This window comes from Labrus mixtus, chromosome 10 (genome assembly GCF_963584025.1).
Source record: "Labrus mixtus chromosome 10, fLabMix1.1, whole genome shotgun sequence".
NCBI lineage: Eukaryota > Metazoa > Chordata > Actinopteri > Labriformes > Labridae > Labrus > Labrus mixtus.
In genome coordinates, this window is record NC_083621.1 from 10,688,063 (window position 1) to 10,713,450 (window position 25,388).

The 25,388-nt window shown below is 42.5% G+C and overlaps 8 protein-coding genes across 31 annotated transcripts in view; all 8 read right to left on the reverse strand.

Moving 5' to 3' along the window:
• Positions 1 to 25,388, reverse strand: part of LOC132981948 (protocadherin gamma-A11-like) — a 292,678-nt gene that overhangs the window by 65,321 nt on the left and 201,969 nt on the right. For 2 of the 24 annotated variants that reach the window (XM_061048124.1, XM_061048108.1), the window contains exon 1: positions 15,732 to 18,154. The exons of the other annotated variants lie outside the window; for them this stretch is intronic. In XM_061048124.1, coding sequence (XP_060904107.1) covers positions 15,732 to 18,116 — 2,385 coding nt within the window. In that variant the 5' untranslated portion in view covers positions 18,117 to 18,154. Of the gene's footprint in view, positions 1 to 15,731; positions 18,155 to 25,388 lie in introns of those variants that run through there. 24 annotated transcript variants of the gene reach the window in all.
• On the reverse strand, positions 175 to 2,754 carry LOC132981971 (protocadherin gamma-A1-like). The gene has a single exon (XM_061048155.1). The coding sequence runs from the start codon at positions 2,751 to 2,753 to the stop codon at positions 348 to 350; it is 2,406 nt and encodes an 801-aa protein (XP_060904138.1). The 5' UTR covers position 2,754; the 3' UTR covers positions 175 to 347.
• On the reverse strand, positions 3,367 to 6,294 carry LOC132981967 (protocadherin beta-16-like). Its single transcript, XM_061048150.1, has one exon. The coding sequence runs from the start codon at positions 5,793 to 5,795 to the stop codon at positions 3,375 to 3,377; it is 2,421 nt and encodes an 806-aa protein (XP_060904133.1). The 5' UTR covers positions 5,796 to 6,294; the 3' UTR covers positions 3,367 to 3,374.
• On the reverse strand, positions 6,396 to 8,836 carry LOC132981969 (protocadherin beta-16-like). The gene has a single exon (XM_061048153.1). The coding sequence runs from the start codon at positions 8,823 to 8,825 to the stop codon at positions 6,411 to 6,413; it is 2,415 nt and encodes an 804-aa protein (XP_060904136.1). The 5' UTR covers positions 8,826 to 8,836; the 3' UTR covers positions 6,396 to 6,410.
• On the reverse strand, positions 9,203 to 12,031 carry LOC132981949 (protocadherin beta-16-like). The gene has a single exon (XM_061048130.1). The coding sequence runs from the start codon at positions 11,885 to 11,887 to the stop codon at positions 9,206 to 9,208; it is 2,682 nt and encodes an 893-aa protein (XP_060904113.1). The 5' UTR covers positions 11,888 to 12,031; the 3' UTR covers positions 9,203 to 9,205.
• Positions 12,550 to 15,712, reverse strand: LOC132982542 (protocadherin beta-16-like). Its single transcript, XM_061049096.1, has one exon. The coding sequence runs from the start codon at positions 15,016 to 15,018 to the stop codon at positions 12,550 to 12,552; it is 2,469 nt and encodes an 822-aa protein (XP_060905079.1). The 5' UTR covers positions 15,019 to 15,712.
• LOC132981964 (protocadherin beta-16-like) lies at positions 18,716 to 21,306 on the reverse strand. The gene has a single exon (XM_061048147.1). The coding sequence runs from the start codon at positions 21,162 to 21,164 to the stop codon at positions 18,735 to 18,737; it is 2,430 nt and encodes an 809-aa protein (XP_060904130.1). The 5' UTR covers positions 21,165 to 21,306; the 3' UTR covers positions 18,716 to 18,734.
• On the reverse strand, positions 21,449 to 25,326 carry LOC132981933 (protocadherin beta-16-like). The gene has a single exon (XM_061048076.1). It carries the CDS (start codon positions 24,303 to 24,305, stop codon positions 21,837 to 21,839), a length of 2,469 nt encoding a protein of 822 aa, XP_060904059.1. The 5' UTR covers positions 24,306 to 25,326; the 3' UTR covers positions 21,449 to 21,836.

Genomic DNA, 25,388 nt, shown 5'->3' on the forward strand with positions numbered 1-25,388 from the left:
GCCCATTGAGTTCACAAAGCAAAACTGCAGGAAAAAAACTGATCAGAGTGGGGAGAGGTAAAGAGTAAATGAAATAACTTTAAATGGTTTGAAATACATTGTAACATAAAAAAAAAACATGTGGTAAAACGTTTCTGAAAAAATATAAATGTGCAGATAATATTTCACAAGATCTGCAAAACATTCAAGGTATGATGACAAACATTGGGTATTTTAAATTCGTCAGACTGATTAGGATGAATGTGAATGTTGCTTCATGTAGCTCTCCCAGGTACTGAAAAATAAAAGACCAAATGAATGTACCCAATGAGAACCCATTTTGTTAAAAAGTTTGCTAAAGATTAATATTAAATCAGGGACAGAAGTCTAACCTCTAGAGGAGAGTCTGGTTCATCCAGGATGCTCTTCTCAGTCTGTATCCGCTGCATGGTCCCTGTAGAACTGGGGTCCATTATCAACACGTTCTGACTACCAGCTCTGCCGAACTTACAGTCACTCTTTCTGGAGTCAGTCGTCCTGCACACCTCGTAATTGTACACGTGCTGGAGAGTCCCTGTGCCCAAAGTGTCTGAGTAACGTGGTGGATAATATGGAATCACAGGGAGGTTGGAGTGAAACATGGTGCGAGACTGTCTCCATCTGTAGATTTTCACTGATATAATAACCACTACACACGTGATGAAGAGGAAGGACACTACAGCCAAAGCCAGCACTAAGTAAAAAGTCAGGTTGTCATTGTACTCCTTGTCGTGTGTAAAGTCAGTGAACTCAGACAGCACTTCAGGGAAACTGTCCGCCACCGCCACGTTAACAATGACTGAAGCTGAACGAGACGGTTGCCCGTTGTCCTCCACTATAACAGTCAGTCTTTGTTTCACAGCATCTTTATCATTCACTTGACGAATAGTTCTGATTTCTCCATTCTGTAAGCCCACTTCAAACAGCGCCCTGTCTGTGGCTTTCTGCAGTTTATACGAGAGCCAGGCATTCTGTCCAGAGTCCACATCAACAGCCACCACTTTAGTCACCAGGTAGCCCACATCTGCTGCACGAGGCACCATCTCAGCCACCACTGATCCACCAGTCTGGACTGGGTACAGGACCTGAGGGGGGTTGTCGTTCTGGTCCTGGATCACTATTTTCACTGTCACGTTGCTGCTGAGTGGAGGGGAGCCTCCATCCTGCGCTTTGACGCGGAACTGGAAGTCTTTGATCTGCTCGTAGTCAAAAGAGCGAACTGCATGGATGACTCCACTATCAGCACTGACTGAAACATATGAGGAGACTGGGACTCCGTTAACAGAGGAGTCCTCCAGGATATAAGAAACACGGGCATTCTGGTTCCAGTCAGCGTCGCTGGCTTTCACTGTGAATATAGAGAGGCCTGGTGTGTTGTTTTCTACAATGTAGGCCTCATATGAGCTCCTCTCAAAGACAGGTGCGTTGTCATTCACATCAGAGATCTGTAACGTGAGAGTGACGCTGCTGGAGAGGGAGGGCACTCCCTTATCAGAACACGTCACTGTGATGTTATACTCAGAAGCCACCTCTCTGTCTAAATCACTGTCTGTCAAGATGCTATAGAAATTACTGGATGAGGTGGATATTTTAAATGGTATGGTTTTACCAATAACACACCGGACCTTCCCGTTTTCTTCAGAGTCGGGATCATGTACACTCATTACAGCTACCACTGTACTTGATCGCGAATCTTCTCCTATTGAATTTGATGAGGAGATCATATTTATGACGGGCGTGTTGTCATTAATGTCGCCAACATCGATGATCACTTTGCTAGATTCAGATAAACCCCCTCGGTCAACTGCCTCTACATCAATCTCGTACTTTTTGGCCTTTTCATAATCAATAGGACCTTTTAACGTGAGCTCGCCCTCCTCTGTAATGTGAAATAGTACTGAAATGCTCCTCATGCTATTTACAATTACGTAGCTCACCTCTCCGTTTGAGCCTTTGTCTGCATCGGTGGCACTGACTTTTGTTATGAGTGTTCCTGTAGGCGAGTTTTCTTTCACACTTGCTTTGTACACGTTTTGCGTAAAAACAGGAGCGTTATCATTTGCGTCTAAGACATTAATATGAATTTGCATAGTCCCAGACCTCTGCGGGTCTCCTCCATCTACAGCTGTTAACAACAATGACGCAAACTCCTGTCTCTCTCTGTCCAAAGGCTTCTGTAAAATCATTTCGACTTTTTTACCACCATCAGACTGACTGTGTAATTTAAGAACAAAATGATCGTTGGGCTTTAGCGTATAGCTCTGAAGACCATTCAGTCCTATATCAGCGTCTATTGCTTTCTCCAGTACGAATTTTGAGCCTATAAACGCGGACTCGCTAATTTCAAACCTCCTTTCCTTGTTTTCGAACACAGGGGCATTGTCATTAATGTCAGTGATCTCAACGGTAATCGGGAATATTTCAATCGGGTTTTCTAAGGCAATCTGAAAATGCAAAGCGCAAGGCGTCGTCTGACCACAGAGAGCTTCCCGATCTATTCTCTGACTGATAATGAGGAGCCCATTTTCCTTGTTGAACTGGATGTATTCTGCGCTGTCTCCTGTGTGGATCCGAGCTTTACCCGCTTGCAGCCGTCTGACGTCTACGCCCAAATCCTGAGCTATGTTACCGACCAAAGATCCTTTTGCCATTTCTTCAGGAATAGAGTAGCTGACCTGACCGAGCACCGAACTCAGACAGAGGACCGAGAAAAACAACAGTACTTGCCGTCTCATTGTTCTGTCAGGCTCACCCGTGGAACAAATGGTTACGTGTTTTCCCTTCTTTCCGTATAGGCGTTTTTAATTTGGAATCAAATGCACAGTCCGTTCGGTTTAGTCAAAAACTGACGATGAAAATATTCCCAATTGATATGCCGTACATGCTGTTCACCCATGATCGACTGAGCTATGATTCGTAGATTTCCCTTGTTGGAGGAGAGGGGATGGCTGAGTATATAAATATAAAATGAAACACTAAGACGCTGGTAGACAGCGGCCCACAGAGTTCACAACATGAAACTGCATGAGTTAAAAAGGATATGGTGTTAATCTGTTAAAACCTAAGTTTGCTGTTCAAGCCACAACACAAAGAACTACTACAAGTACCAAATACAGAAACAGATTGCTAAAGAGCTCGTTAGTCTTCCAAAATGACTTATAATAACGTTTGACACTTGGAAATGGTAATCATCTGTATTGTAAAGTAAGGAGGCCAGTGAATGAATAAGAAAAGACAAGGAGAGAACGCTTTACATCGCTGTCCAGGGTACTGAAATGGCATGAATAGCAAGGCCATAGTAATACAATGTTTTGAAAAAAGATGTGTTTAGATTTAATTTTTTATAAATGAAATAATCAAACCTCTAGAGGAGAGTCTGGTTCATCCAGGATGCTCTTCTCACTCTGTATCCGCTGCATGGTCCCTGTAGAACTGGGGTCCATTATCAACACGTTCTGACTACCAGCTCTGCCGAACTTACAGTCACTCTTTCTGGAGTCAGTCGTCCTGCACACCTCGTAATTGTACACGTGCTGGAGAGTCCCTGTGCCCAAAGTGTCTGAGTAACGTGGTGGATAATATGGAATCACAGGGAGGTTGGAGTGAAACAGGGTGCGAGACTGTCTCCATCTGTAGATTTTCACTGATATAATAACCACTACACACGTGATGAAGAGGAAGGATACTACAGCCAAAGCCAGCACTAAGTAAAAAGTCAGGTTGTCATTGTACTCCTTGTCGTGTGTAAAGTCAGTGAACTCAGACAGCACTTCAGGGAAGCTGTCCGCCACCGCCACGTTAACAATGACTGCAGCTGAACGAGACGGCTGCCCGTTGTCCTCCACTATAACAGTCAGTCTTTGTTTCACAGCATCTTTATCATTCACTTGGCGGATAGTTCTGATTTCTCCATTCTGTAAACCCACTTCAAACAGCGCCCTGTCTGTGGCTTTCTGCAGTTTATATGAGAGCCAGGCATTCTGTCCAGAGTCCACATCAACAGCCACCACTTTAGTCACCAGGTAGCCCACATCTGCTGCACGAGGCACCATCTCAGCCACCACTGATCCACCAGTCTGGACTGGGTACAGGACCTGAGGGGGGTTATCGTTCTGGTCCTGGATCACTATTTTGACTGTCACGTTGCTGCTGAGTGGAGGGGAGCCTCCATCCTGCGCTCTGACACGGAACTGAAAGTCTTTGATCTGCTCGTAGTCAAAAGAGCGAACTGCATGGATAACTCCACTATCAGCACTGACGGAAACATATGAGGAGACTGGCACTCCGTTAACAGAGGAGTCCTCCAGGATGTAAGAAACACGGGCATTCTGGTTCCAGTCATCGTCTCTGGCTTTCACTGTGAATATAGAGAGGCCTGGTGTGTTGTTTTCTACAATGTAGGCCTCATATGAGCTCCTCTCAAAGACAGGCGCGTTGTCATTCACATCAGAGATCTGTAAGGTGAGAGTGACGCTGCTGGAGAGGGAGGGCACTCCCTCATCAGAACACGTCACTGTGATGTTGTACTCAGAGGCTCTCTCTCTGTCTAAATCACTGTCTGTAACTAAGCTATAAAAATTGTTGGTCGTAAATTTGATTTCAAATGGGATATATTCATTTATCACACACTGAACTTTTCCATTGGTGTCAGAATCAGGATCACTTACACTCATTAATGCTATTACCGTTTTGAGGGCTGAATCCTCTGGTACTGAACCTGATGTCGAGATCATATTTACTACAGGGCTGTTATCATTCACGTCAGTTATGTCGATAATTATCTTACTAGAATCCGAAAGTCCCCCTTTATCTATCACCTCTATATCAATGTGATAGTTTTTTTCTTTTTCATAATCAACTGGAGCATCAAGTATCAAGTCCCCTTCACTATTTATGTGAAATAACTTTGAAACACCGTCCATGCTATTCCCGATGACGTAGGTCACTTCTCCATTTGAGTCTTTGTCTGCATCAGAAGCACTAACCTTTGTAACCAGTGTTCCTATAACGGAGTTTTCGGCAATGCTTGCTTTGTAAACGGGTTTACTAAAAACAGGGGCATTGTCGTTCACATCCAGTACAGTAACATGAATCTGCATTGTTCCAGTCATCTGTGGTTCTCCTCCATCTTCTGCTGTTAATACTAAAGATATGTGTTCATGTTTCTCTCGGTCCAATGGCTTTTGTAAAATCATTTCAACCTTTTTGCTCCCATCAGATTGAGAGTGCAGTTTGAGCACAAAATTGTCACTCGGCTTCAGGGTGTACCTCTGAAGACCATTCAGTCCGATATCGGGGTCCATTGCTTTCTCTAGCATAAATTTAGAGCCGATGACTGCAGATTCGCTGATTTCAAACCTCCTCTCCTCCTTTTGGAACATCGGAGCATTGTCATTAATATCCGCAATTTCCACAGTAACTGGGAACATTTCTAATGGGTTCTCTAACGTTATTTGAAAATGCAAAGCACAAGGCGTTGTCTGTCTGCAGAGGCCTTCGCGGTCTATTTTTTCTTTAATAACGAGGACTCCTCTTACTCTATTCAGCTCAATGTACTGAATACTGTCCCCGGTATAAATACGTGCTTTACCAGATTGAAGCCGTTTGACGTCTAATCCCAAATCTTGAGCTATGTTGCCGACCAAAGAGCCTTTTGCCATTTCCTCTGGAATAGAGTAGCTGACTTGCCCAATCACGGAATCGAGGCAGATGATGGAGAATAACAACAGTACTTGCCGTTTCATTGTTCTATCTGATACCTCTGTCGCAGCAGCCATCGTGTTCTATTCCGTTTTAAAATGAATATTCCGTTGCGTAAATCTTGCAGATTAAATAAAAAACGTAATTTTTAATCCACAGCGTAAAAAATGAGGGTTCCAGTTTGATATGACAGAGGAGACTATAGTATGATCACCACACCGAAGCGGGCACTCAGCTAAAGTGGCTGTGCATCAGTACTACGCCAGGATGTAGACTGTGAAAATCTGTTACAAAAGCACATCCTAACTGCAACATATTGGGCAACAGCGGCCCGATGAGTTCAAATTGTGAAAGTACAGAAGCAAAACAGGAAAAATTCCAGACAAATTCAAAAATTTTAACTTCAGACAAAATAATTTAAAAACAACCCTCACAAAAGGTGGCGTAACCAAGTGCTTTTATAAAATATCAAATTATCATTTTGGGAGTCAGTAATTTAATAATTTAATGTGGCATTTAAGAACACAAATGTGTTAACTATGAGAGCGGGAGAACAGTAAAAAGCTTGACAAAACGAATCACAAAAGTGAAGCAATGCGGATCTGTGCATCAACTGTCGCTTTCCAGGGTGCTGAAATGTTGCCGTATAATTTACCGTTTATAAATCATAGATTTCATACATTTTGCCAAAACTAAAAGATGACGTTAACCCCATGACCCACCTCTAGAGGAGAGTCTGGTTCATCCAGGATGCTCTTCTCACTCTGTATCCGCTGCATGGTCCCTGTAGAACTGGGGTCCATTATCAACACGTTCTGACTACCAGCTCTGCCGAACTTACAGTCACTCTTTCTGGAGTCAGTCGTCCTGCACACCTCGTAATTGTACACGTGCTGGAGAGTCCCTGTGCCCAAAGTGTCTGAGTAACGTGGTGGATAATATGGAATCACAGGGAGGTTGGAGTGAAACATGGTGCGAGACTGTCTCCATCTGTAGATTTTCACTGATATAATAACCACTACACACGTGATGAAGAGGAAGGACACTACAGCCAAAGCCAGCACTAAGTAAAAAGTCAGGTTGTCATTGTACTCCTTGTCGTGTGTAAAGTCAGTGAACTCAGACAACACTTCAGGGAAGCTGTCCGCCACCGCCACGTTAACAATGACTGCAGCTGAACGAGACGGCTGCCCGTTGTCCTCCACTATAACAGTCAGTCTTTGTTTCACAGCATCTTTATCATTCACTTGGCGGATAGTTCTGATTTCTCCATTCTGTAAGCCCACTTCAAACAGCGCCCTGTCTGTGGCTTTCTGCAGTTTATACGAGAGCCAGGCATTCTGTCCAGAGTCCACATCAACAGCCACCACTTTAGTCACCAGGTAGCCCACATCTGCTGCACGAGGCACCATCTCAGCCACCACTGACCCACCAGTCTGGACTGGGTACAGGACCTGAGGGGGGTTGTCGTTCTGGTCCTGGATCACGATTTTAACTGTCACGTTGCTAGTGAGTGGAGGGGAGCCTCCATCCTGCGCTTTGACGCGGAACTGAAAGTCTTTGATCTGCTCGTAGTCAAAAGAGCGCACTGCATGGATGACTCCACTATCAGCACTGACTGAAACATATGAGGAGACTGGCACTCCGTTAAAAGAGGAGTCCTCCAGGATGTAAGAAACACGGGCATTCTGGTTCCAATCATCGTCTCTGGCTTTCACTGTGAATATAGAGAGGCCTGGTGTGTTGTTTTCTACAATGTAAGCCTCATATGAGCTCCTCTCAAAGACAGGCGCGTTGTCATTCACATCAGAGATCTGTAAGGTGAGAGTGACGCTGCTGGAGAGAGAGGGCACTCCCTCATCAGAACACGTCACTGTGATGTTATACTGAAAAGCGACCTCCCTGTCCAAGGCTACCTCTGTAACTAAACTATAAAATCCATTCATTGTATTTTGAATTTTAAAAGGAATATCATCATTAATGTTACACTTCACTTCTCCATTCCTGTCGGAGTCAGGGTCATTTATGCTCAGCATAGCGATGACGGTGTTCTCTGGAGAGTCTTCTAAAATAGTGTCTGATTTAGAGAGAGCTTTTATCTGAGGACTGTTGTCATTCACATCAGTGACATCAATTAGGATCTTACTTGAATCAGAGAGTCCTCCATTATCTATAGCTTCAATATCAATTTGAAAGATCTTTGATTTTTCATAATCTATTTCACCGATCAAAATAACCTCTCCTGTTTTCCTGTTGATCTGAAATAGGTCGGATAATCGACGCATGCTATTTAAAATTGCGTATGATATTTCTCCATTAGAGCCTCCATCTTTGTCAGATGCACTAACAGTTATAACACTGGTTCCTCTTGGAGAATTTTCCGTTATTGATGCCTTGTATACTGACTTAGTGAAAACCGGTGAATTGTCGTTTGCATCTAACACGTTTACAATTATCTGCATTGTACCAGACATACGCGGCTGTCCGCCATCAACAGCAGTTAATAAAAGCGATATCTGATCCTGCTGCTCTCGATCTAGAGGCTTCTGCAGAACCATTTCTACCTTTTTACCTCCGTCTGCTTGATTCTCTAGTTTCAATGCAAAGTTATTTGTTGGAGTAAGCGAATAGCTCTGAAGATCATTTGTACCGATGTCAGCATCGATGGCTTTCTCTAGCACAAATTTAGAACCAATAACAGCCGACTCGCTAATTTCAAAACGTTTCTCGCTCGATGCAAACGTGGGGGTATTGTCGTTTATGTCTGTGATTTCTATCGTTATGCGAAACAATTCCATCGGATTTTCCAAAATCATCTGTAAATGTAAAGCACATGGCGTCATTTCTCCACACAAGGTCTCTCTGTCTATTCTCTCTGTGATGAGGAGGACTCCTCTTTCTTTATTCAGCTCGATAAATTCTGCGCTGTCTCCCGAATGAATACGAGCTCGACCCGATTTAAGCCTTTTAACATCTAAACCGAGATCCTGAGCTATATTACAGACCAAGGAACCTTTTTCCATTTCCTCAGGAATGGAGTAGCTAACCTGCCCGAGCACCGACGTGAGGGAGAGAACCGAAAAGAACAACAGTACTTGCCGTCTCATTATTTAGTCGATGTATTCCACTGTCGTCTTAGTAAAACTGTAATCCATATGAGTATTGTGAAATATCCTGATCGAATCACAAGGAGATGTCAACGTAAAACAGCTTTCAATGTCTAGTGACCAGTTTTTCATTAAGAAGGGCAGGCGGTTCTTGCCTGTTTTATTGTCTACAATGACACAGTCTAAGGGGGAGGTACAGTTGCGAACCCTATCGAAGACTGCCACACTCTGGCCAACAGCGGCCCTTTCTGTTCAACCCACATAACAGCAACAGTCGAGAGAAAGATGATGAGAAATGCTTTTTACCAAGGGGAAAACCATCCAAAACATTTTCATATTTTTCATGGGTATTATTATAAGTAATAACTACATTATGGAAGCTAAATGTGTTTACAAAAGCAGTAATATTGAAATGTAGTTGGTATGAGGCAAAATGCCATGAAATAATAATTAAAAACGTTACTTATTGACAGAGTAACTTGAGTGCAAAGCAAAATGTCACTGTCCATGGTGCTGAATGGGAAAGCTGTAAAGAAACACACTCGTCTACAGCATTGAAAGAGATCGACGAAACGGTTGCACCCCGAAAAAAAATAGAATTTGAAAAGCATAGGTGTGAAATGTTTAGATTGTTTAGATTTTCTAACCTCTAGAGGAGAGTCTGGTTCATCCAGGATGCTCTTCTCACTCTGTATCCGCTGCATGGTCCCTGTAGAACTGGGGTCCATTATCAGCACGTTCTGACTACCAGCTCTGCCGAACTTACAGTCACTCTTTCTGGAGTCAGTCGTCCTGCACACCTCGTAATTGTACACGTGCTGGAGAGTCCCTGTGCCCAAAGTGTCTGAGTAACGTGGTGGATAATATGGAATCACAGGGAGGTTGGAGTGAAACAGGGTGCGAGACTGTCTCCATCTGTAGATTTTCACTGATATAATAACCACTACACACGTGATGAAGAGGAAGGATACTACAGCCAAAGCCAGCACTAAGTAAAAAGTCAGGTTGTCATTGTACTCCTTGTCGTGTGTAAAGTCAGTGAACTCAGACAGCACTTCAGGAAAGCTGTCCGCCACCGCCACGTTAACAATGACTGCAGCTGAACGAGACGGCTGCCCGTTGTCCTCCACTATAACAGTCAGTCTTTGTTTCACAGCATCTTTATCATTCACTTGGCGGATAGTTCTGATTTCTCCATTCTGTAAGCCCACTTCAAACAGCGCCCTGTCTGTGGCTTTCTGCAGTTTATACGAGAGCCAGGCATTCTGTCCAGAGTCCACATCAACAGCCACCACTTTAGTCACCAGGTAGCCCACATCTGCTGCACGAGGCACCATCTCAGCCACCACTGATCCACCAGTCTGGACTGGGTACAGGACCTGAGGGGGGTTGTCGTTCTGGTCCTGGACAACTACTTTAACTGTCACGTTGCTACTGAGTGGAGGGGAGCCTCCATCCTGCGCTTTGACACGGAACTGAAAGTCTTTGATCTGCTCGTAGTCAATAGAGCGCACTGCATGGATGACTCCACTATCAGCACTGACGGAAACATATGAGGAGACTAGAACTCCGTTAACAGAGGAGTCCTCCAGGATGTAAGAAACACGGGCATTCTGGTTCCAGTCAGCGTCTCTGGCTTTCACTGTGAATATAGAGAGACCTGGTGTGTTGTTTTCTACAATGTAGGCCTCATATGAGCTCCTCTCAAAGACAGGCGCGTTGTCATTCACATCAGAGATCTGTAAGGTGAGAGTGACGCTGCTGGAGAGAGAGGGCACTCCCTCATCAGAACACGTCACTGTGATGTTATACTGAGAAGCGATCTCTCTGTCCAAGGCTACCTCTGTAACTAAAGTATAAAATCCATTTATTGTATTTTGCATTTTAAACGGAATATCACCATCTATATTACACTCTACTTCTCCATTATTTTCTGAATCTAGATCATTTACACTGAGCATAGCTATAACAGTGTTTGAAGGAGAGTCCTCTAATATGAAATCAGATTTAGAAATAACGTTGATGTCAGGTTTGTTGTCATTTATATCAATAACATCAACTATGACTTTACTTGAATCAGAGAGTCCCCCGCTGTCTACAACTTCAACATCAATTTCATACACCTTAGACTTTTCATAATCTAATTCACCGACTACAATAATTTCACCAGTTATTGAATTGATCTTAAAGAGCTCAGATAAAACGCGATCACTGGGAGATATCAGATACGATACTTCTCCATTCGAGCCAATGTCTTCATCTGATGCACTTACAGTCGTTACACTGGTGCTTTTCGGTGAATTTTCTAGTATTTTTGCTCTATATAACGGTTTAGCAAATGTAGGGGCATTGTCGTTTGCATCTAATACATTAACAAATATCTGCATTGTCCCCGACATCTGCGGCTCCCCTCCATCTAGAGCAGTTAACAACAGTGATATGTAGTCTTGCTTTTCTCGATCTAGAGGCTTCTGTAGAACCATCTCTACCCTTTTACTTCGATCTGCCTGGTTTCCAGGTTTTAATACAAAGTTATCAGTCGGAGTAAGTAGATATCGCTGTAGTCCATTCTGCCCAATGTCGGAATCAATAGCTTTCTCTAAAACGAATTTCGATCCTACCACAGCAGACTCGCTGATCTCAAAGCGTTTCTCTGCATTTGTAAAACTGGGCGTATTATCGTTTATGTCCATAATCTCCACTGTTACACGAAACAATTCCATTGGATTTTCAAGAATTAACTGGAAATGTAAAGCACAAGGCGTCGTCTCTCCGCACAAAGCCTCTCTGTCTATCCTCTCCTGAATAAGGAGGACCCCTCTTTCTTTATTCAGCCCGATGTATTCTAAGCTACCTCCTGTATAGACACGAGCTTTACCCGATTTCAACCTTTTTAGATCCAAACCTAAATCATGTGCTATATTACCAACTACAGACCCTTTAGCCATCTCCTCAGGAATTGAATAGCTGACTTGGCCGAGCACGCAGCCGAGACATAGGGCCAACATGAACAACAGTACTTGCCGTCTCATTGTTCTGACTGAAGACGGTTCCAACACCATAAAAACAAAATAACTCCCAATGCAGTCAGTCTGAAGGTAGATCACAAAAAAATATCCGCATTTAAAGAATAAAATGAGAAGATATGTCCAACAAAACAAATCCAGTCAGAGCTCCTTTCGAGCTCGGACTACGTGTACAGCGCTCCTCGGTTTTTTGTACAACATATGAAGGCGGATGGGAAGGGCATAGAGAGAAAAAATAACATCTACTTTAATTGCAACACGCTTGCCAACAGCGACGCTTTGAGTTGAAAGTACATATTACAAGTAAAGTGTAAAATAACCATTGCAGTGCAAAGTCACACACGTGTAAACAAACAGAACCAAAATCAGAGAAAAGTTTGCCAAGAATGTATCATACTGATATGTTCCTTCAATATTCATAATGAATATCCATTATCAACATCTATAATAAATAGAAACGATGGTTTTTGGATTGTTGTTTCTAATAGGAAAAAGTCAGATGAGAACAAACAAAATAATTTTTAAAAAATCCACAATGAATTACATTGAACTCGTTAACTGGAGGTGCATTGTAGGGTGTCGCTGTCTATGGTGCTGAATGAGTATGTTGTACCCTTACCTAAATTCCAAGCCATTTCAATATGGTACTTTTGGATTTCTGTTAAAAGACACTACACCAATAAATTAATGTACAAATATCATGACTTTGAATTGCATAGTATAAAAGGTTTAAATTTAAGCAGTTTCCTAACCTCTAGAGGAGAGTCAGGTTCATCCAGGATGCTCTTCTCACTCTGTATCCGCTGCATGGTCCCTGTAGAACTGGGGTCCATTATCAGCACGTTCTGACTACCAGCTCTGCCGAACTTACAGTCACTCTTTCTGGAGTCAGTCGTCCTGCACACCTCGTAATTGTACACGTGCTGGAGAGTCCCTGTGCCCAAAGTGTCTGAGTAACGTGGTGGATAATATGGAATCACAGGGAGGTTGGAGTGGAACAGGGTGCGAGACTGTCTCCATCTGTAGATTTTCACTGATATAATAACGACTACACACGTGATGAAGAGGAAGGACACTACAGCCAAAGCCAGCACTAAGTAAAAAGTTAGGTTGTCATTGTACTCCTTGTCGTGTGTAAAGTCAGTGAACTCAGACAGCACTTCAGGGAAGCTGTCCGCCACCGCCACGTTAACAATGACTGCAGCTGAACGAGACGGCTGCCCGTTGTCCTCCACTATAACAGTCAGTCTTTGTTTCACAGCATCTTTATCATTCACTTGGCGGATAGTTCTGATTTCTCCATTCTGTAAGCCCACTTCAAACAGCGCCCTGTCTGTGGCTTTCTGCAGTTTATACGAGAGCCAGGCATTCTGTCCAGAGTCCACATCAACAGCCACCACTTTAGTCACCAGGTAGCCCACATCTGCTGCACGAGGCACCATCTCAGCCACCACTGACCCACCAGTCTGGACTGGGTACAGGACCTGAGGGGGGTTATCGTTCTGGTCCTGGATCACCATTTTGACTGTCACGTTGCTACTGAGTGGAGGGGAGCCTCCATCCTGCGCTTTGACGCGGAACTGGAAATCTTTGATCTGCTCGTAGTCAAAAGATCGCACTGCATGGATGACTCCACTATCAGCACTGACTGAAACATATGAGGAGACTGGTACTCCGTTAAAAGAGGAGTCCTCCAGGATATAAGAAACACGGGCATTCTGGTTCCAGTCATCGTCTCTGGCTTTTACTGTGAATACAGAGAGGCCTGGTGTGTTGTTTTCTACAATGTAGGCCTCATATGAGCTCCTCTCAAAGACAGGCGCGTTGTCATTCACATCAGAGATCTGTAAGGTGAAAGTGACGCTGCTGGAGAGAGAGGGCACTCCCTCATCAGAACACGTCACTGTGATATTATATTGTGAAGCGACCTCTCTGTCTAAGGTGACCTCAGTCACTAAAGTATAAAATCCGTTCATTGTATTTTGTATTTTAAACGGAATATCGGCATCTATATTACACTGTACTTCTCCGTTATTTTCTGAATCTAGATCATTTACACTGAGCATAGCTATAACAGTGTTTGGAGGAGAGTCCTCTAATATGAAATCAGATTTAGAAATTAAATTGATGTCAGGTTTGTTGTCATTTATATCAATAACATCGACTATGACTTTACTTGAATCAGAGAGTCCCCCGCTGTCTACAACCTCAACATCCATTTCATACACTTTAGACTTTTCATAATCTAATTCACCGACTACAATAATTTCACCAGTTTTTGAGTCAATCTTGAAGAGCTCCGTCAAATCATGTTCACTGGGAGATATCAGATATGATATTTCTCCATTAGAACCAATGTCTTTATCTGATGCACTTACAGTCGTTACACTGGTGCTTTTCGGTGAATTTTCTAGTATTTTTGCTCTATATAACGGTTTTGCAAATGTAGGGGCATTGTCGTTCACATCTAATACATTAACAAATACCTGCATTGTCCCCGACATCTGCGGCTCCCCTCCATCTAGAGCAGTTAACAACAGTGATATGTATTCCTGCTTTTCTCGATCTAGAGGCTTCTGTAGAACCATCTCTACCCTTTTACTTCGGTCTGCCTGGTTTCCAGGTTTTAATACAAAGTTATCAGTCGGAGTAAGTAGATATCGCTGTAGTCCATTCTGCCCAATGTCGGAATCAATAGCTTTCTCTAAAACGAATTTCGATCCTACCACAGCAGACTCGCTGATCTCAAAGCGTTTCTCTGCATTTGTAAAACGGGGCGTATTATCGTTTATGTCCATAATCTCCACTGTTACACGAAACAATTCCATTGGATTTTCAAGAATTAACTGGAAATGTAAAGCACAAGGCGTCGTCTCTCCGCACAAAGCCTCTCTGTCTATCCTCTCCTGAATAAGGAGGACCCCTCTTTCTTTATTCAGCCCGATGTATTCTAAGCTACCTCCTGTATAGACACGAGCTTTACCCGATTTCAACCTTTTTAGATCCAAACCTAAATCATGTGCTATATTACCAACTACAGAGCCTTTAGCCATCTCCTCAGGAATTGAATAGCTGACTTGGCCGAGCACGCAGCCGAGACATAGGGCCAACATGAACAACAGTACTTGCCGTCTCATTGTTCTGACTGAAGACGGTTCCAACACCATAAAAACAAAATAACTCCCAATGCAGTCAGTCTGAAGGTAGATCACAAAAAAATATCCGCATTTAAAGAATAAAATGAGAAGATATGTCCAACAAAACAAATCCAGTCAGAGCTCCTTTCGAGCTCGGACTACGTATACAGCGCTCCTCGGTTTTTTGTACAACATATGAAGGCGGATGGGAAGGGCATAGAGAGAAAAAATAACATCTACTTTAACTGCAACACGCTTGCCAACAGCGACGCTTTGAGTTGAAAGTACATATTACAAGTAAAGTGTAAAATAACCATTGCAGTGCAAAGTCACACACGTGTAATCAAACAGAACCAAAACCAGAGAAAAGTTTGCCAAGAATGTATCATACTGATATGTTCCTTCAATATTCATAATGAATATCCATTATCAACATCTATAATGAATAGAAACGATGGTTTTTGGATTGTTGTTTCTAATAGGAAAAATTCAGATGAGAATAAACAAAATAATTTTTAAAAAATCACAATGAAACATTGAACTCGTTAACTGGAGGTGCATTGTAGGGTGTCGCTGTCTATGGTGCTGAATGAGTATGTTGTACCCTTACCTAAATTCCCAGCCATTTCAATATGGTACTTTTGGATTTCTGTTAAAAGAAACTACACCAATAAATGAATGTACCAATATCATGACTTTGAATTGCATAGTATAAAAGGTTTAAATTTAATCAGTTTCCTAACCTCTAGAGGAGAGTCTGGTTCATCCAGGATGCTCTTCTCACTCTGTATCCTCTGCATGGTCCCTGTAGAACTGGGGTCCATTATCAGCACGTTCTGACTACCAGCTCCGCCGAACTTACAGTCACTCTTTCTGGAGTCAGTCGTCCTGCACACCTCGTAATTGTACACGTGCTGGAGAGTCCCTGTGCCCAAAGTGTCTGAGTAACGTGGTGGATAATATGGAATCACAGGGAGGTTGGAGTGAAACAGAGTGCGAGACTGTCTCCATCTGTAGATTTTCACTGATATAATAACGACTACACACGTGATGAAGAGGAAGGACACTACAGCCAAAGCCAGCACTAAGTAAAAAGTCAGGTTGTCATTGTACTCCTTGTCGTGTGTAAAGTCAATGAACTCAGACAGCACTTCAGGAAAGCTGTCCGCCACCGCCACGTTAACAATGACTGCAGCTGAACGAGACGGCTGCCCGTTGTCCTCCACTATAACAGTCAGTCTTTGTTTCACAGCATCTTTATCATTCACTTGGCGGATAGTTCTGATTTCTCCATTCTGTAAGCCCACTTCAAACAGCGCCCTGTCTGTGGCTTTCTGCAGTTTATATGAGAGCCAGGCATTCTGTCCAGAGTCCACATCAACAGCCACCACTTTAGTCACCAGGTAGCCCACATCTGCTGCACGAGGCACCATCTCAGCCACCACTGATCCACCAGTCTGGACTGGGTACAGGACCTGAGGAGGGTTATCGTTCTGGTCCTGGATAATCATTTTCACTGTCACGTTGCTACTGAGTGGAGGGGAGCCTCCATCCTGCGCTTTGACGCGGAACTGGAAGTCTTTGATCTGCTCGTAGTCAAAAGATCGCACTGCATGGATGACTCCACTATCAGCACTGACTGAAACATATGAGGAGACTAGAACTCCGTTAAAAGAGGAGTCCTCCAGGATATAAGAAACACGGGCATTCTGGTTCCAGTCAGCGTCTCTGGCTTTCACTGTGAATATAGAGAGGCCTGGTGTGTTGTTTTCTACAATGTAGGCCTCATATGAGCTCCTCTCAAAGACAGGCGCGTTGTCATTCACATCAGAGATCTGTAAGGTGAGAGTGACGCTGCTGGAGAGAGAGGGCACTCCCTCATCAGAACACGTCACTGTGATGTTATACTGAGAAGCGACCTCTCTGTCCAAGGCTACCTCTGTAACTAAACTATAAAATCCGTTCATTGTATTTTGTATTTTAAAAGGAATATCATCATTAATGTTACACTTCACTTCTCCATTCCTGTCGGAGTCAGGGTCATTTACACTCAGCATAGCGATGACGGTGTTCTCTGGAGAGTCTTCTAAAATAGTGTCTGATTTAGAGAGAGCTTTTATCTGAGGACTGTTGTCATTCACATCAGTGACATCAATTAGGATCTTACTTGAATCAGAGAGTCCTCCATTATCTATAGCTTCAATATCAATTTGAAAGAGCTTAGTTTTTTCATAATCTATTTCACCGATCAAAATAACCTCTCCTGTTTTCCTGTTGATCTGAAATAGGTCGGATAATCGACGCATGCTACTTGAAATTGCGTATGATATCTCTCCATTAGAGCCTCCATCTTTGTCAGATGCACTAACAGTTATAACACTGGTTCCTCTTTTGGAATTCTCCGTTATTGTTGCCTTGTATACTGACTTAGTGAAAACCGGTGAATTGTCGTTTGCATCTAACACGTTTACAATTATCTGCATTGTACCAGACATACGCGGCTGTCCGCCATCAATAGCAGTTAATAAAAGCGATATCTGATCCTGCTGCTCTCGATCTAGAGGCTTCTGCAGAACCATTTCTACCTTTTTACCTCCGTCTGCTTGATTCTCTAGTTTCAATGCAAAGTTATTTGTTGGAGTAAGCGAATAGCTCTGAAGATCATTTGTACCGATGTCAGCATCGATGGCTTTCTCTAGCACAAATTTAGAACCAACAACAGCCGACTCGCTAATTTCAAAACGTTTTTCGCCTGATGAAAACGTGGGGGTATTGTCGTTTATGTCTGTGATTTCTATCGTTATGCGAAACAATTCCATCGGATTTTCCAAAATCATCTGTAAATGTAAAGCACATGGCGTCATTTCTCCACACAAGGTCTCTCTGTCTATTCTCTCTGTGATGAGGAGGACTCCTCTTTCTTTATTCAGCTCGATAAATTCTGCGCTGTCTCCGGAGTGAATACGAGCTCGACCCGATTGAAGCCTTTTAACATCCAAACCGAGATCCTGAGCTATATTACAGACCAAGGAACCTTTTTCCATTTCCTCAGGAATGGAGTAGCTAACCTGCCCGAGCACCGACGTGAGGGAGAGAACCGAAAAGAACAACAGTACTTGCCGTCTCATTATTTAGTCGATGTATTCCACTGTCGTCTTAGTAAAACTGTAATCCATATGAGTATTGTGAAATATCCTGATCGAATCACAAGGAGATGTCAACGTAAAACAGCTTTCAATGTCTAGTGACCAGTTTTCCACTAAGAAGGGCAGGCGGTTCTTGCCTGTTTTATTGTCTACAATGACACAGTCTAAGGGGGAGGTACAGTTGCGAACCCTATCGAAGACTGCCACACTCTGGCCAACAGCGGCCCTTTCTGTTCAACCCACATAACAGCAACAGTCGAGAGAAAGATGATGAGAAATGCTTTTTACCAAGGGGAAAACTTTTAAAACTTTATCATTTTGATCATGGGTATTTTTACTACTATGAACTATATTAAAATAGACATTTCTAAAAACAAAATCAGTAATATTAAAATGTAGTTGGTATGACCAGGGGCCAAAAGCCACAATCAAATGAATAAAACCCCTACTTATGAACACAGTAACTTGAAGTACGGCTGAATGTCTCTGTCCATGGTGCTGAATTAGTAAACTGAGAAGAAATAATAGTCTATAGCATTGAAATAGTTTTTGATTATAATTATTATTATTTACAGATTTGTCAAATGAAACACCTAGTAATCACATATGACCAACCTCTAGAGGAGAGTCTGGTTCATCCAGGATGCTCTTCTCACTCTGTATCCGCTGCATGGTCCCTGTAGAACTGGGGTCCATTATCAACACGTTCTGACTACCAGCTCTGCCGAACTTACAGTCACTCTTTCTGGAGTCAGTCGTCCTGCACACCTCGTAATTGTACACGTGCTGGAGAGTCCCTGTGCCCAAAGTGTCTGAGTAACGTGGTGGATAATATGGAATCACAGGGAGGTTGGAGTGAAACAGGGTGCGAGACTGTCTCCATCTGTAGATTTTCACTGATATAATAACCACTACACACGTGATGAAGAGGAAGGACACTACAGCCAAAGCCAGCACTAAGTAAAAAGTCAGGTTGTCATTGTACTCTTTGTCGTGTGTAAAGTCAGTGAACTCAGACAGCACTTCAGGGAAGCTGTCCGCCACCGCCACGTTAACAATGACTGCAGCTGAACGAGATGGCTGCCCGTTGTCCTCCACTATAACAGTCAGTCTTTGTTTCACAGCATCTTTATCATTCACTTGACGAATAGTTCTGATTTCTCCATTCTGTAAGCCCACTTCAAACAGCGCCCTGTCTGTGGCTTTCTGCAGTTTATATGAGAGCCAGGCATTCTGTCCAGAGTCCACATCAACAGCCACCACTTTAGTCACCAGGTAGCCCACATCAGCTGCACGAGGCACCATCTCAGCCACCACTGATCCACCAGTCTGGACTGGGTACAGGACCTGAGGGGGGTTATCGTTCTGGTCCTGGATCACCATTTTGACTGTCACGTTGCTACTGAGTGGAGGGGAGCCTCCATCCTGCGCTTTGACGCGGAAGTGGAAGTCTTTGATCTGCTCGTAGTCAAAAGAGCGAACTGCATGGATAACTCCACTATCAGCACTGACTGAAACATATGAGGAGACTGGCACTCCGTTAAAAGAGGAGTCCTCCAGGATGTAAGAAACACGGGCATTCTGGTTCCAGTCAGCGTCTCTGGCTTTCACTGTGAATATAGAGAGGCCTGGTGTGTTGTTTTCTACAATGTAGGCCTCATATGAGCTCCTCTCAAAGACAGGTGCGTTGTCATTCACATCAGAGATCTGTAAGGTGAGAGTGACGCTGCTGGAGAGAGAGGGCACTCCCTCATCAGAACACGTCACTGTGATATTAAATTGAGAAGCGACCTCTCTGTCCAAGGCTACCTCTGTAACTAAACTATAAAATCCGTTCATTGTATTTTGTATTTTAAACGGAATATCGACATTTATATTACACTCTACTTCTCCATTATTTTCTGAATCTAGATCATTTACACTGAGCATAGCTATAACAGTGTTTGGAGGAGAGTCCTCTAATATGAAATCAGATTTAGAAATCAAATTGATGTCAGGTTTGTTGTCATTTATATCAATAACATCGACTATGACTTTACTTGAATCAGAGAGTCCCCCACTGTCTACAACTTCAACATCCATTTGATAAGATTTTGCCTTTTCATAATCTAATTCACCGACTACAATAATTTCACCAGTTTTTGAGTCAATCTTAAAAAGGTCAGTTAAAACACGTTTGCTCGTAGATATCAGATATGATATTTCTCCATTCAAGCCAATGTCTTTATCTGATGCACTTACCGTCGTTACACTGGTGCTTTTCGGTGAATTTTCTAGTATTTTTGCTCTATATAACGGTTTTGCAAATGTAGGGGCATTGTCGTTTGCATCTAATACATTAACAAATATCTGCATTGTCCCCGACATCTGCGGCTCCCCTCCATCTAGAGCAGTTAATAACAGTGATATGTAGTCTTGCTTTTCTCGATCTAGAGGCTTCTGTAGAACCATCTCTACCTTTTTAGTTCCGTCTCCTTGATTCTCGAGTTTTAATACAAAGTTATCAGTCGGAGTAAGTAGATATCGCTGTAGTCCATTCTGCCCAATGTCGGAATCAATAGCTTTCTCTAAAACGAATTTCGATCCTACCACAGCAGACTCGCTGATCTCAAAGCGTTTCTCTGCATTTGTAAAACTGGGCGTATTATCGTTTATGTCCATAATCTCCACTGTTACACGAAACAATTCCATTGGATTTTCAAGAATTAACTGGAAATGTAAAGCACAAGGCGTCGTCTCTCCGCACAAAGCCTCTCTGTCTATCCTCTCCTGAATTAGGAGGACCCCTCTCTCTTTATTCAGCCCGATGTATTCTAAGCTACCTCCTGTATAGACACGAGCTTTACCCGATTTCAACCTTTTTAGATCCAAACCTAAATCATGCGCTATTTTACCAACTACAGAGCCTTTAGCCATCTCCTCAGGAATTGAATAGCTGACTTGGCCGAGCACGCAGCCGAGACATAGGGCCAACATGAACAACAATACTTGCCGTCTCATTGTTCTGACTGAAGACGGTTCCAACACCATAAAAACAAAAGAACTCCCAATGCAGTCAGTCTGAAGGTAGATCACAAAAAAATATCCGCATTTAAAGAATAAAATGAGAAGATATGTCCAACAAAACAAATCCAGTCAGAGCTCCTTTCGAGCTTGGACTACGTATACAGCGCTCCTCGGTTTTTGTACAACATATGAAGGCGGATGGGAAGGGCATAGAGAGAAAAAAATAACATCTACTTTAACTGCAACACGCTTGCCAACAGCGACGCTTTGAGTTGAAAATACATATTACAAGTAAAGTGCAAAATAACCATTGCAGTGCAAAGTCCCACACGTGTAATAAAACTGAACAAAAAATAGAGAAAAGTTTGCCAATGAATTATCATACTGATATGTTTCTAGGATATATAAAATAAATATTTACTTAAGTCCATCAGCAACATCTATAATGCTACAATTATAATAGACCAATCTGGATTGTTGTTTCGATTAGTAAGAATTCATAAAAAAGTTACAAAGATTTACATTTGAACACCTTCAATAAGGTTTCAATGTTGGGTGTCGCTGTCTATGGTGCTGAATGAATATGTTGTACCCTTTCCTAACCTTCTCAGCCATGTCAATATGGTACTTTTGGATCTATGCTGAAAGACTCAACACTAATGAATGCATGTACCAATATCATGACTTTGAATTGCATTATATGAAAGATTTAAAATGTTGCAGTTTCCTAACCTCTAGAGGAGAGTCTGGTTCATCCAGGATGCTCTTCTCACTCTGTATCCGCTGCATGGTCCCTGTAGAACTGGGGTCCATTATCAGCACGTTCTGACTACCAGCTCCGCCGAACTTACAGTCACTCTTTCTGGAGTCAGTCGTCCTGCACACCTCGTAATTGTACACGTGCTGGAGAGTCCCTGTGCCCAAAGTGTCTGAGTAACGTGGTGGATAATATGGAATCACAGGGAGGTTGGAGTGAAACAGGGTGCGAGACTGTCTCCATCTGTAGATTTTCACTGATATAATAACCACTACACACGTGATGAAGAGGAAGGACACTACAGCCAAAGCCAGCACTAAGTAAAAAGTCAGGTTGTCATTGTACTCCTTGTCGTGTGTAAAGTCAGTGAACTCAGACAGCACTTCAGGGAAGCTGTCCGCCACCGCCACGTTAACAATGACTGCAGCTGAACGAGACGGCTGCCCGTTGTCCTCCACTATAACAGTCAGTCTTTGTTTCACAGCATCTTTATCATTCACTTGGCGGATAGTTCTGATTTCTCCATTCTGTAAACCCACTTCAAACAGCGCCCTGTCTGTGGCTTTCTGCAGTTTATACGAGAGCCAGGCATTCTGTCCAGAGTCCACATCAACAGCCACCACTTTAGTCACCAGGTAGCCCATATCAGCTGCACGAGGCACCATCTCAGCCACCACTGATCCACCAGTCTGGACTGGGTACAGGACCTGAGGGGGGTTGTCGTTCTGGTCCTGGATCACCATTTTGACTGTCACGTTGCTGCTGAGTGGAGGGGAGCCTCCATCCTGCGCTTTGACGCGGAACTGGAAGTCTTTGATCTGCTCGTAGTCAAAAGAGCGCACTGCATGGATGACTCCACTATCAGCACTGACGGAAACATATGAGGAGACTGGTACTCCGTTAACAGAGGAGTCCTCCAGGATATAAGAAACACGGGCATTCTGGTTCCAGTCAGCGTCTCTGGCTTTCACTGTGAATATAGAGAGGCCTGGTGTGTTGTTTTCTACAATGTAGGCCTCATATGAGCTCCTCTCAAAGACAGGCTCGTTGTCATTCACATCAGAGATCTGTAAGGTGAGAGTGACGCTGCTAGAGAGAGAGGGCACTCCCTCATCAGAGCACGTCACTGTGATGTTATACTCAGAGGCGATCTCTCTGTCTAAATCACCGTCTGTGACTAAGCTTAAGAACTTTTTCGACGTCGTTTTCATCAGAAATGGCATGTTTTCTTTAATATTGCAAGTGACTTTGCCGTTTTCTCCAGAGTCGGGGTCTTGAACATTAAATATAGTTACCACAGTTCCTGACTTAGAATTTTCTGATATTGAATTAGTTTTCGACATGATATTAATAGACGGATGGTTATCGTTCGTATCGGTCACCTCGACAACAATCTTACATGAATCTGTCAGTCCTCCATCATCACTAGCTTGTACGTGTATTTCATAATGACTCGTCTTTTCATAATCCAGATTTCCGTATAAAGATACCAAACCATTTTCTGCGTCTATTCGAAACAAAGAAGGTACATCATCCAATGTGTTTGTAATTGAATATGACACTTTACCATTTATTCCTTGATCTGCATCTACAGCACTTACTGTACATAAAATTGTGCCCTTTGGAGCGGTTTCCGTTATAGTGACTTTGTATACTTCCTGAGTAAATACTGGGGCATTGTCATTAACGTCTAGCACTGAAATTTCTACTCGCATTGTTCCCGACAGCTGAGGATCACCGCCATCAGTGGCTGTCAGAATTAACGAGAGATGCTCTTGCGCCTCTCTGTCCAGATGTTTTTGTAAAACCATCTCCACCTTTTTACTTCCGTCTTGCTGATTTTGGAGCTTTAAATTGAAATTGTCTGTAGGCTTTAGAGTATAACCCTGCAACCCGTTCACACCGACATCCAGATCCATAGCTCTCTCTAACACAAATTTTGCTCCAATCACAGCCGACTCACTGATCCTAAATTTCATCTCTTCCTTTTTGAAGCTGGGTGCATTGTCGTTAATATCATTAATTTCTACTGTAACTGTGTAGAATTCAATCGGGTCTTCGAGTGTGATTTGAAGATGTAAAGCGCAAGGTGTTGTCTGCCCGCACAGCGTCTCTCTGTCGATTCTCTCTTTCACAAGAAGGACTCCTCGGTCTTTATTTAGCTCGATGTATTCGGCATTGTCTTCTGTATATATGCGAGCTTTACCTGACTTTAATCTTTTCACGTCCAGCCCTAAATCCTGCGCTATGTTACCGACCAAAGAACCTTTCGACATTTCCTCGGGAATAGAGTAGGTGACCTGCCCGAACACGGAGCTCAGAGAAACAATCGAGAAAAACAACAGTACTTGCCGTCTCATTGTTCTGTCCAACATTTTATCTTTGAGAAATAGGGTAGACGAAAACATAAACTGTAATCCAAAACGTTATAGTCTCTCTATTACAATGTATCCTCTAAAAAAAGTAATCCACAAACTGGTTTTAATCCGAAGCCAATCTCAGCACCGAATTCTCCCGGTGTCTGCAACGACGGTTGTGTGCCGAATGACTGTCTCTTTCTCTGTTTAAGATATGAAATAATGTGGGGAAGCTCTACACTGGTCAACAGCGGCCCTGAGAGTCCAAACACTTGCACTGCAGGAAACTAAACACTCAGGGAGAGGCTAAATATGAAGAAAGAAATATGGTTTAAAGAAATTAAAAATCAATTTAAGCAAGGACTCTAAATAATAAATTACTCATTTATCAATAAGACAGAAGACTAATAATTACATATTCAAGAGCGGAATACTGGGAGTTTAGTTGTTAAAGATCTTAAGTACATAGTTTCATTATTAAATAATGTAGTAGGATTGGAAATAAAAAAAAACTATTTTGAAGTTGATCAGAAATAGATTAATCCTAAAAAAATATATATCTTGTACATAAATGCTAATTCATTGGTTGATGTAAAAATTAAATACAAAATAAAGGCAGATCAAATTATTTTCTGAATTTGTCATGCTGTTTAAGGGATATTAGATTAAAAATCTGTCATTACAAGTGTAACAAAGTTTCATTTTCCATGATAAATGACTACTTTGGCACTTCAGATGATAAACTGAACACTGGAAATAAACATCCCACAGACAGCTCTTTAAATGTATTATCCAGCTCAATGTCTTTGTTAGTCATTATAGTTCTCAATGAACTGGCCAGCAAACATCTGACAGGTTGGGCAACTTTAAAATAATTACATGGACCAGTATTTTTCCACAGAGGTGAGGAAGTTCATGACTTATCGGCATATTAGCAGCACGTGATTATTGCTATCTGTTATCCACCACTTGATTTATATATTATAAATGGAAAATTGAAATTCAAGCTTCCATATTAACAAACACTAACTGACTATTTCCTATTTACCCTCCACAAATTCAAAGTCTATCCTCCTGCGAAAAATTCAATATTATATATATAAATATATATATATATATATATATATATATATA

Bases quoted from the DNA above. Each gene is read 5' to 3' on its own strand.
- LOC132981971 (XM_061048155.1), bottom strand. From the start codon at position 2,753: ATGAGACGGCAAGTACTGTTGTTTTTCTCGGTCCTCTGTCTGAGTTCG.
- LOC132981969 (XM_061048153.1), bottom strand. From the start codon at position 8,825: ATGAGACGGCAAGTACTGTTGTTCTTTTCGGTTCTCTCCCTCACGTCG.
- LOC132981967 (XM_061048150.1), bottom strand. From the start codon at position 5,795: ATGGCTGCTGCGACAGAGGTATCAGATAGAACAATGAAACGGCAAGTA.
- LOC132981949 (XM_061048130.1), bottom strand. From the start codon at position 11,887: ATGGTGTTGGAACCGTCTTCAGTCAGAACAATGAGACGGCAAGTACTG.
- LOC132981964 (XM_061048147.1), bottom strand. From the start codon at position 21,164: ATGGTGTTGGAACCGTCTTCAGTCAGAACAATGAGACGGCAAGTATTG.
- LOC132982542 (XM_061049096.1), bottom strand. From the start codon at position 15,018: ATGGTGTTGGAACCGTCTTCAGTCAGAACAATGAGACGGCAAGTACTG.
- LOC132981933 (XM_061048076.1), bottom strand. From the start codon at position 24,305: ATGTTTTCGTCTACCCTATTTCTCAAAGATAAAATGTTGGACAGAACA.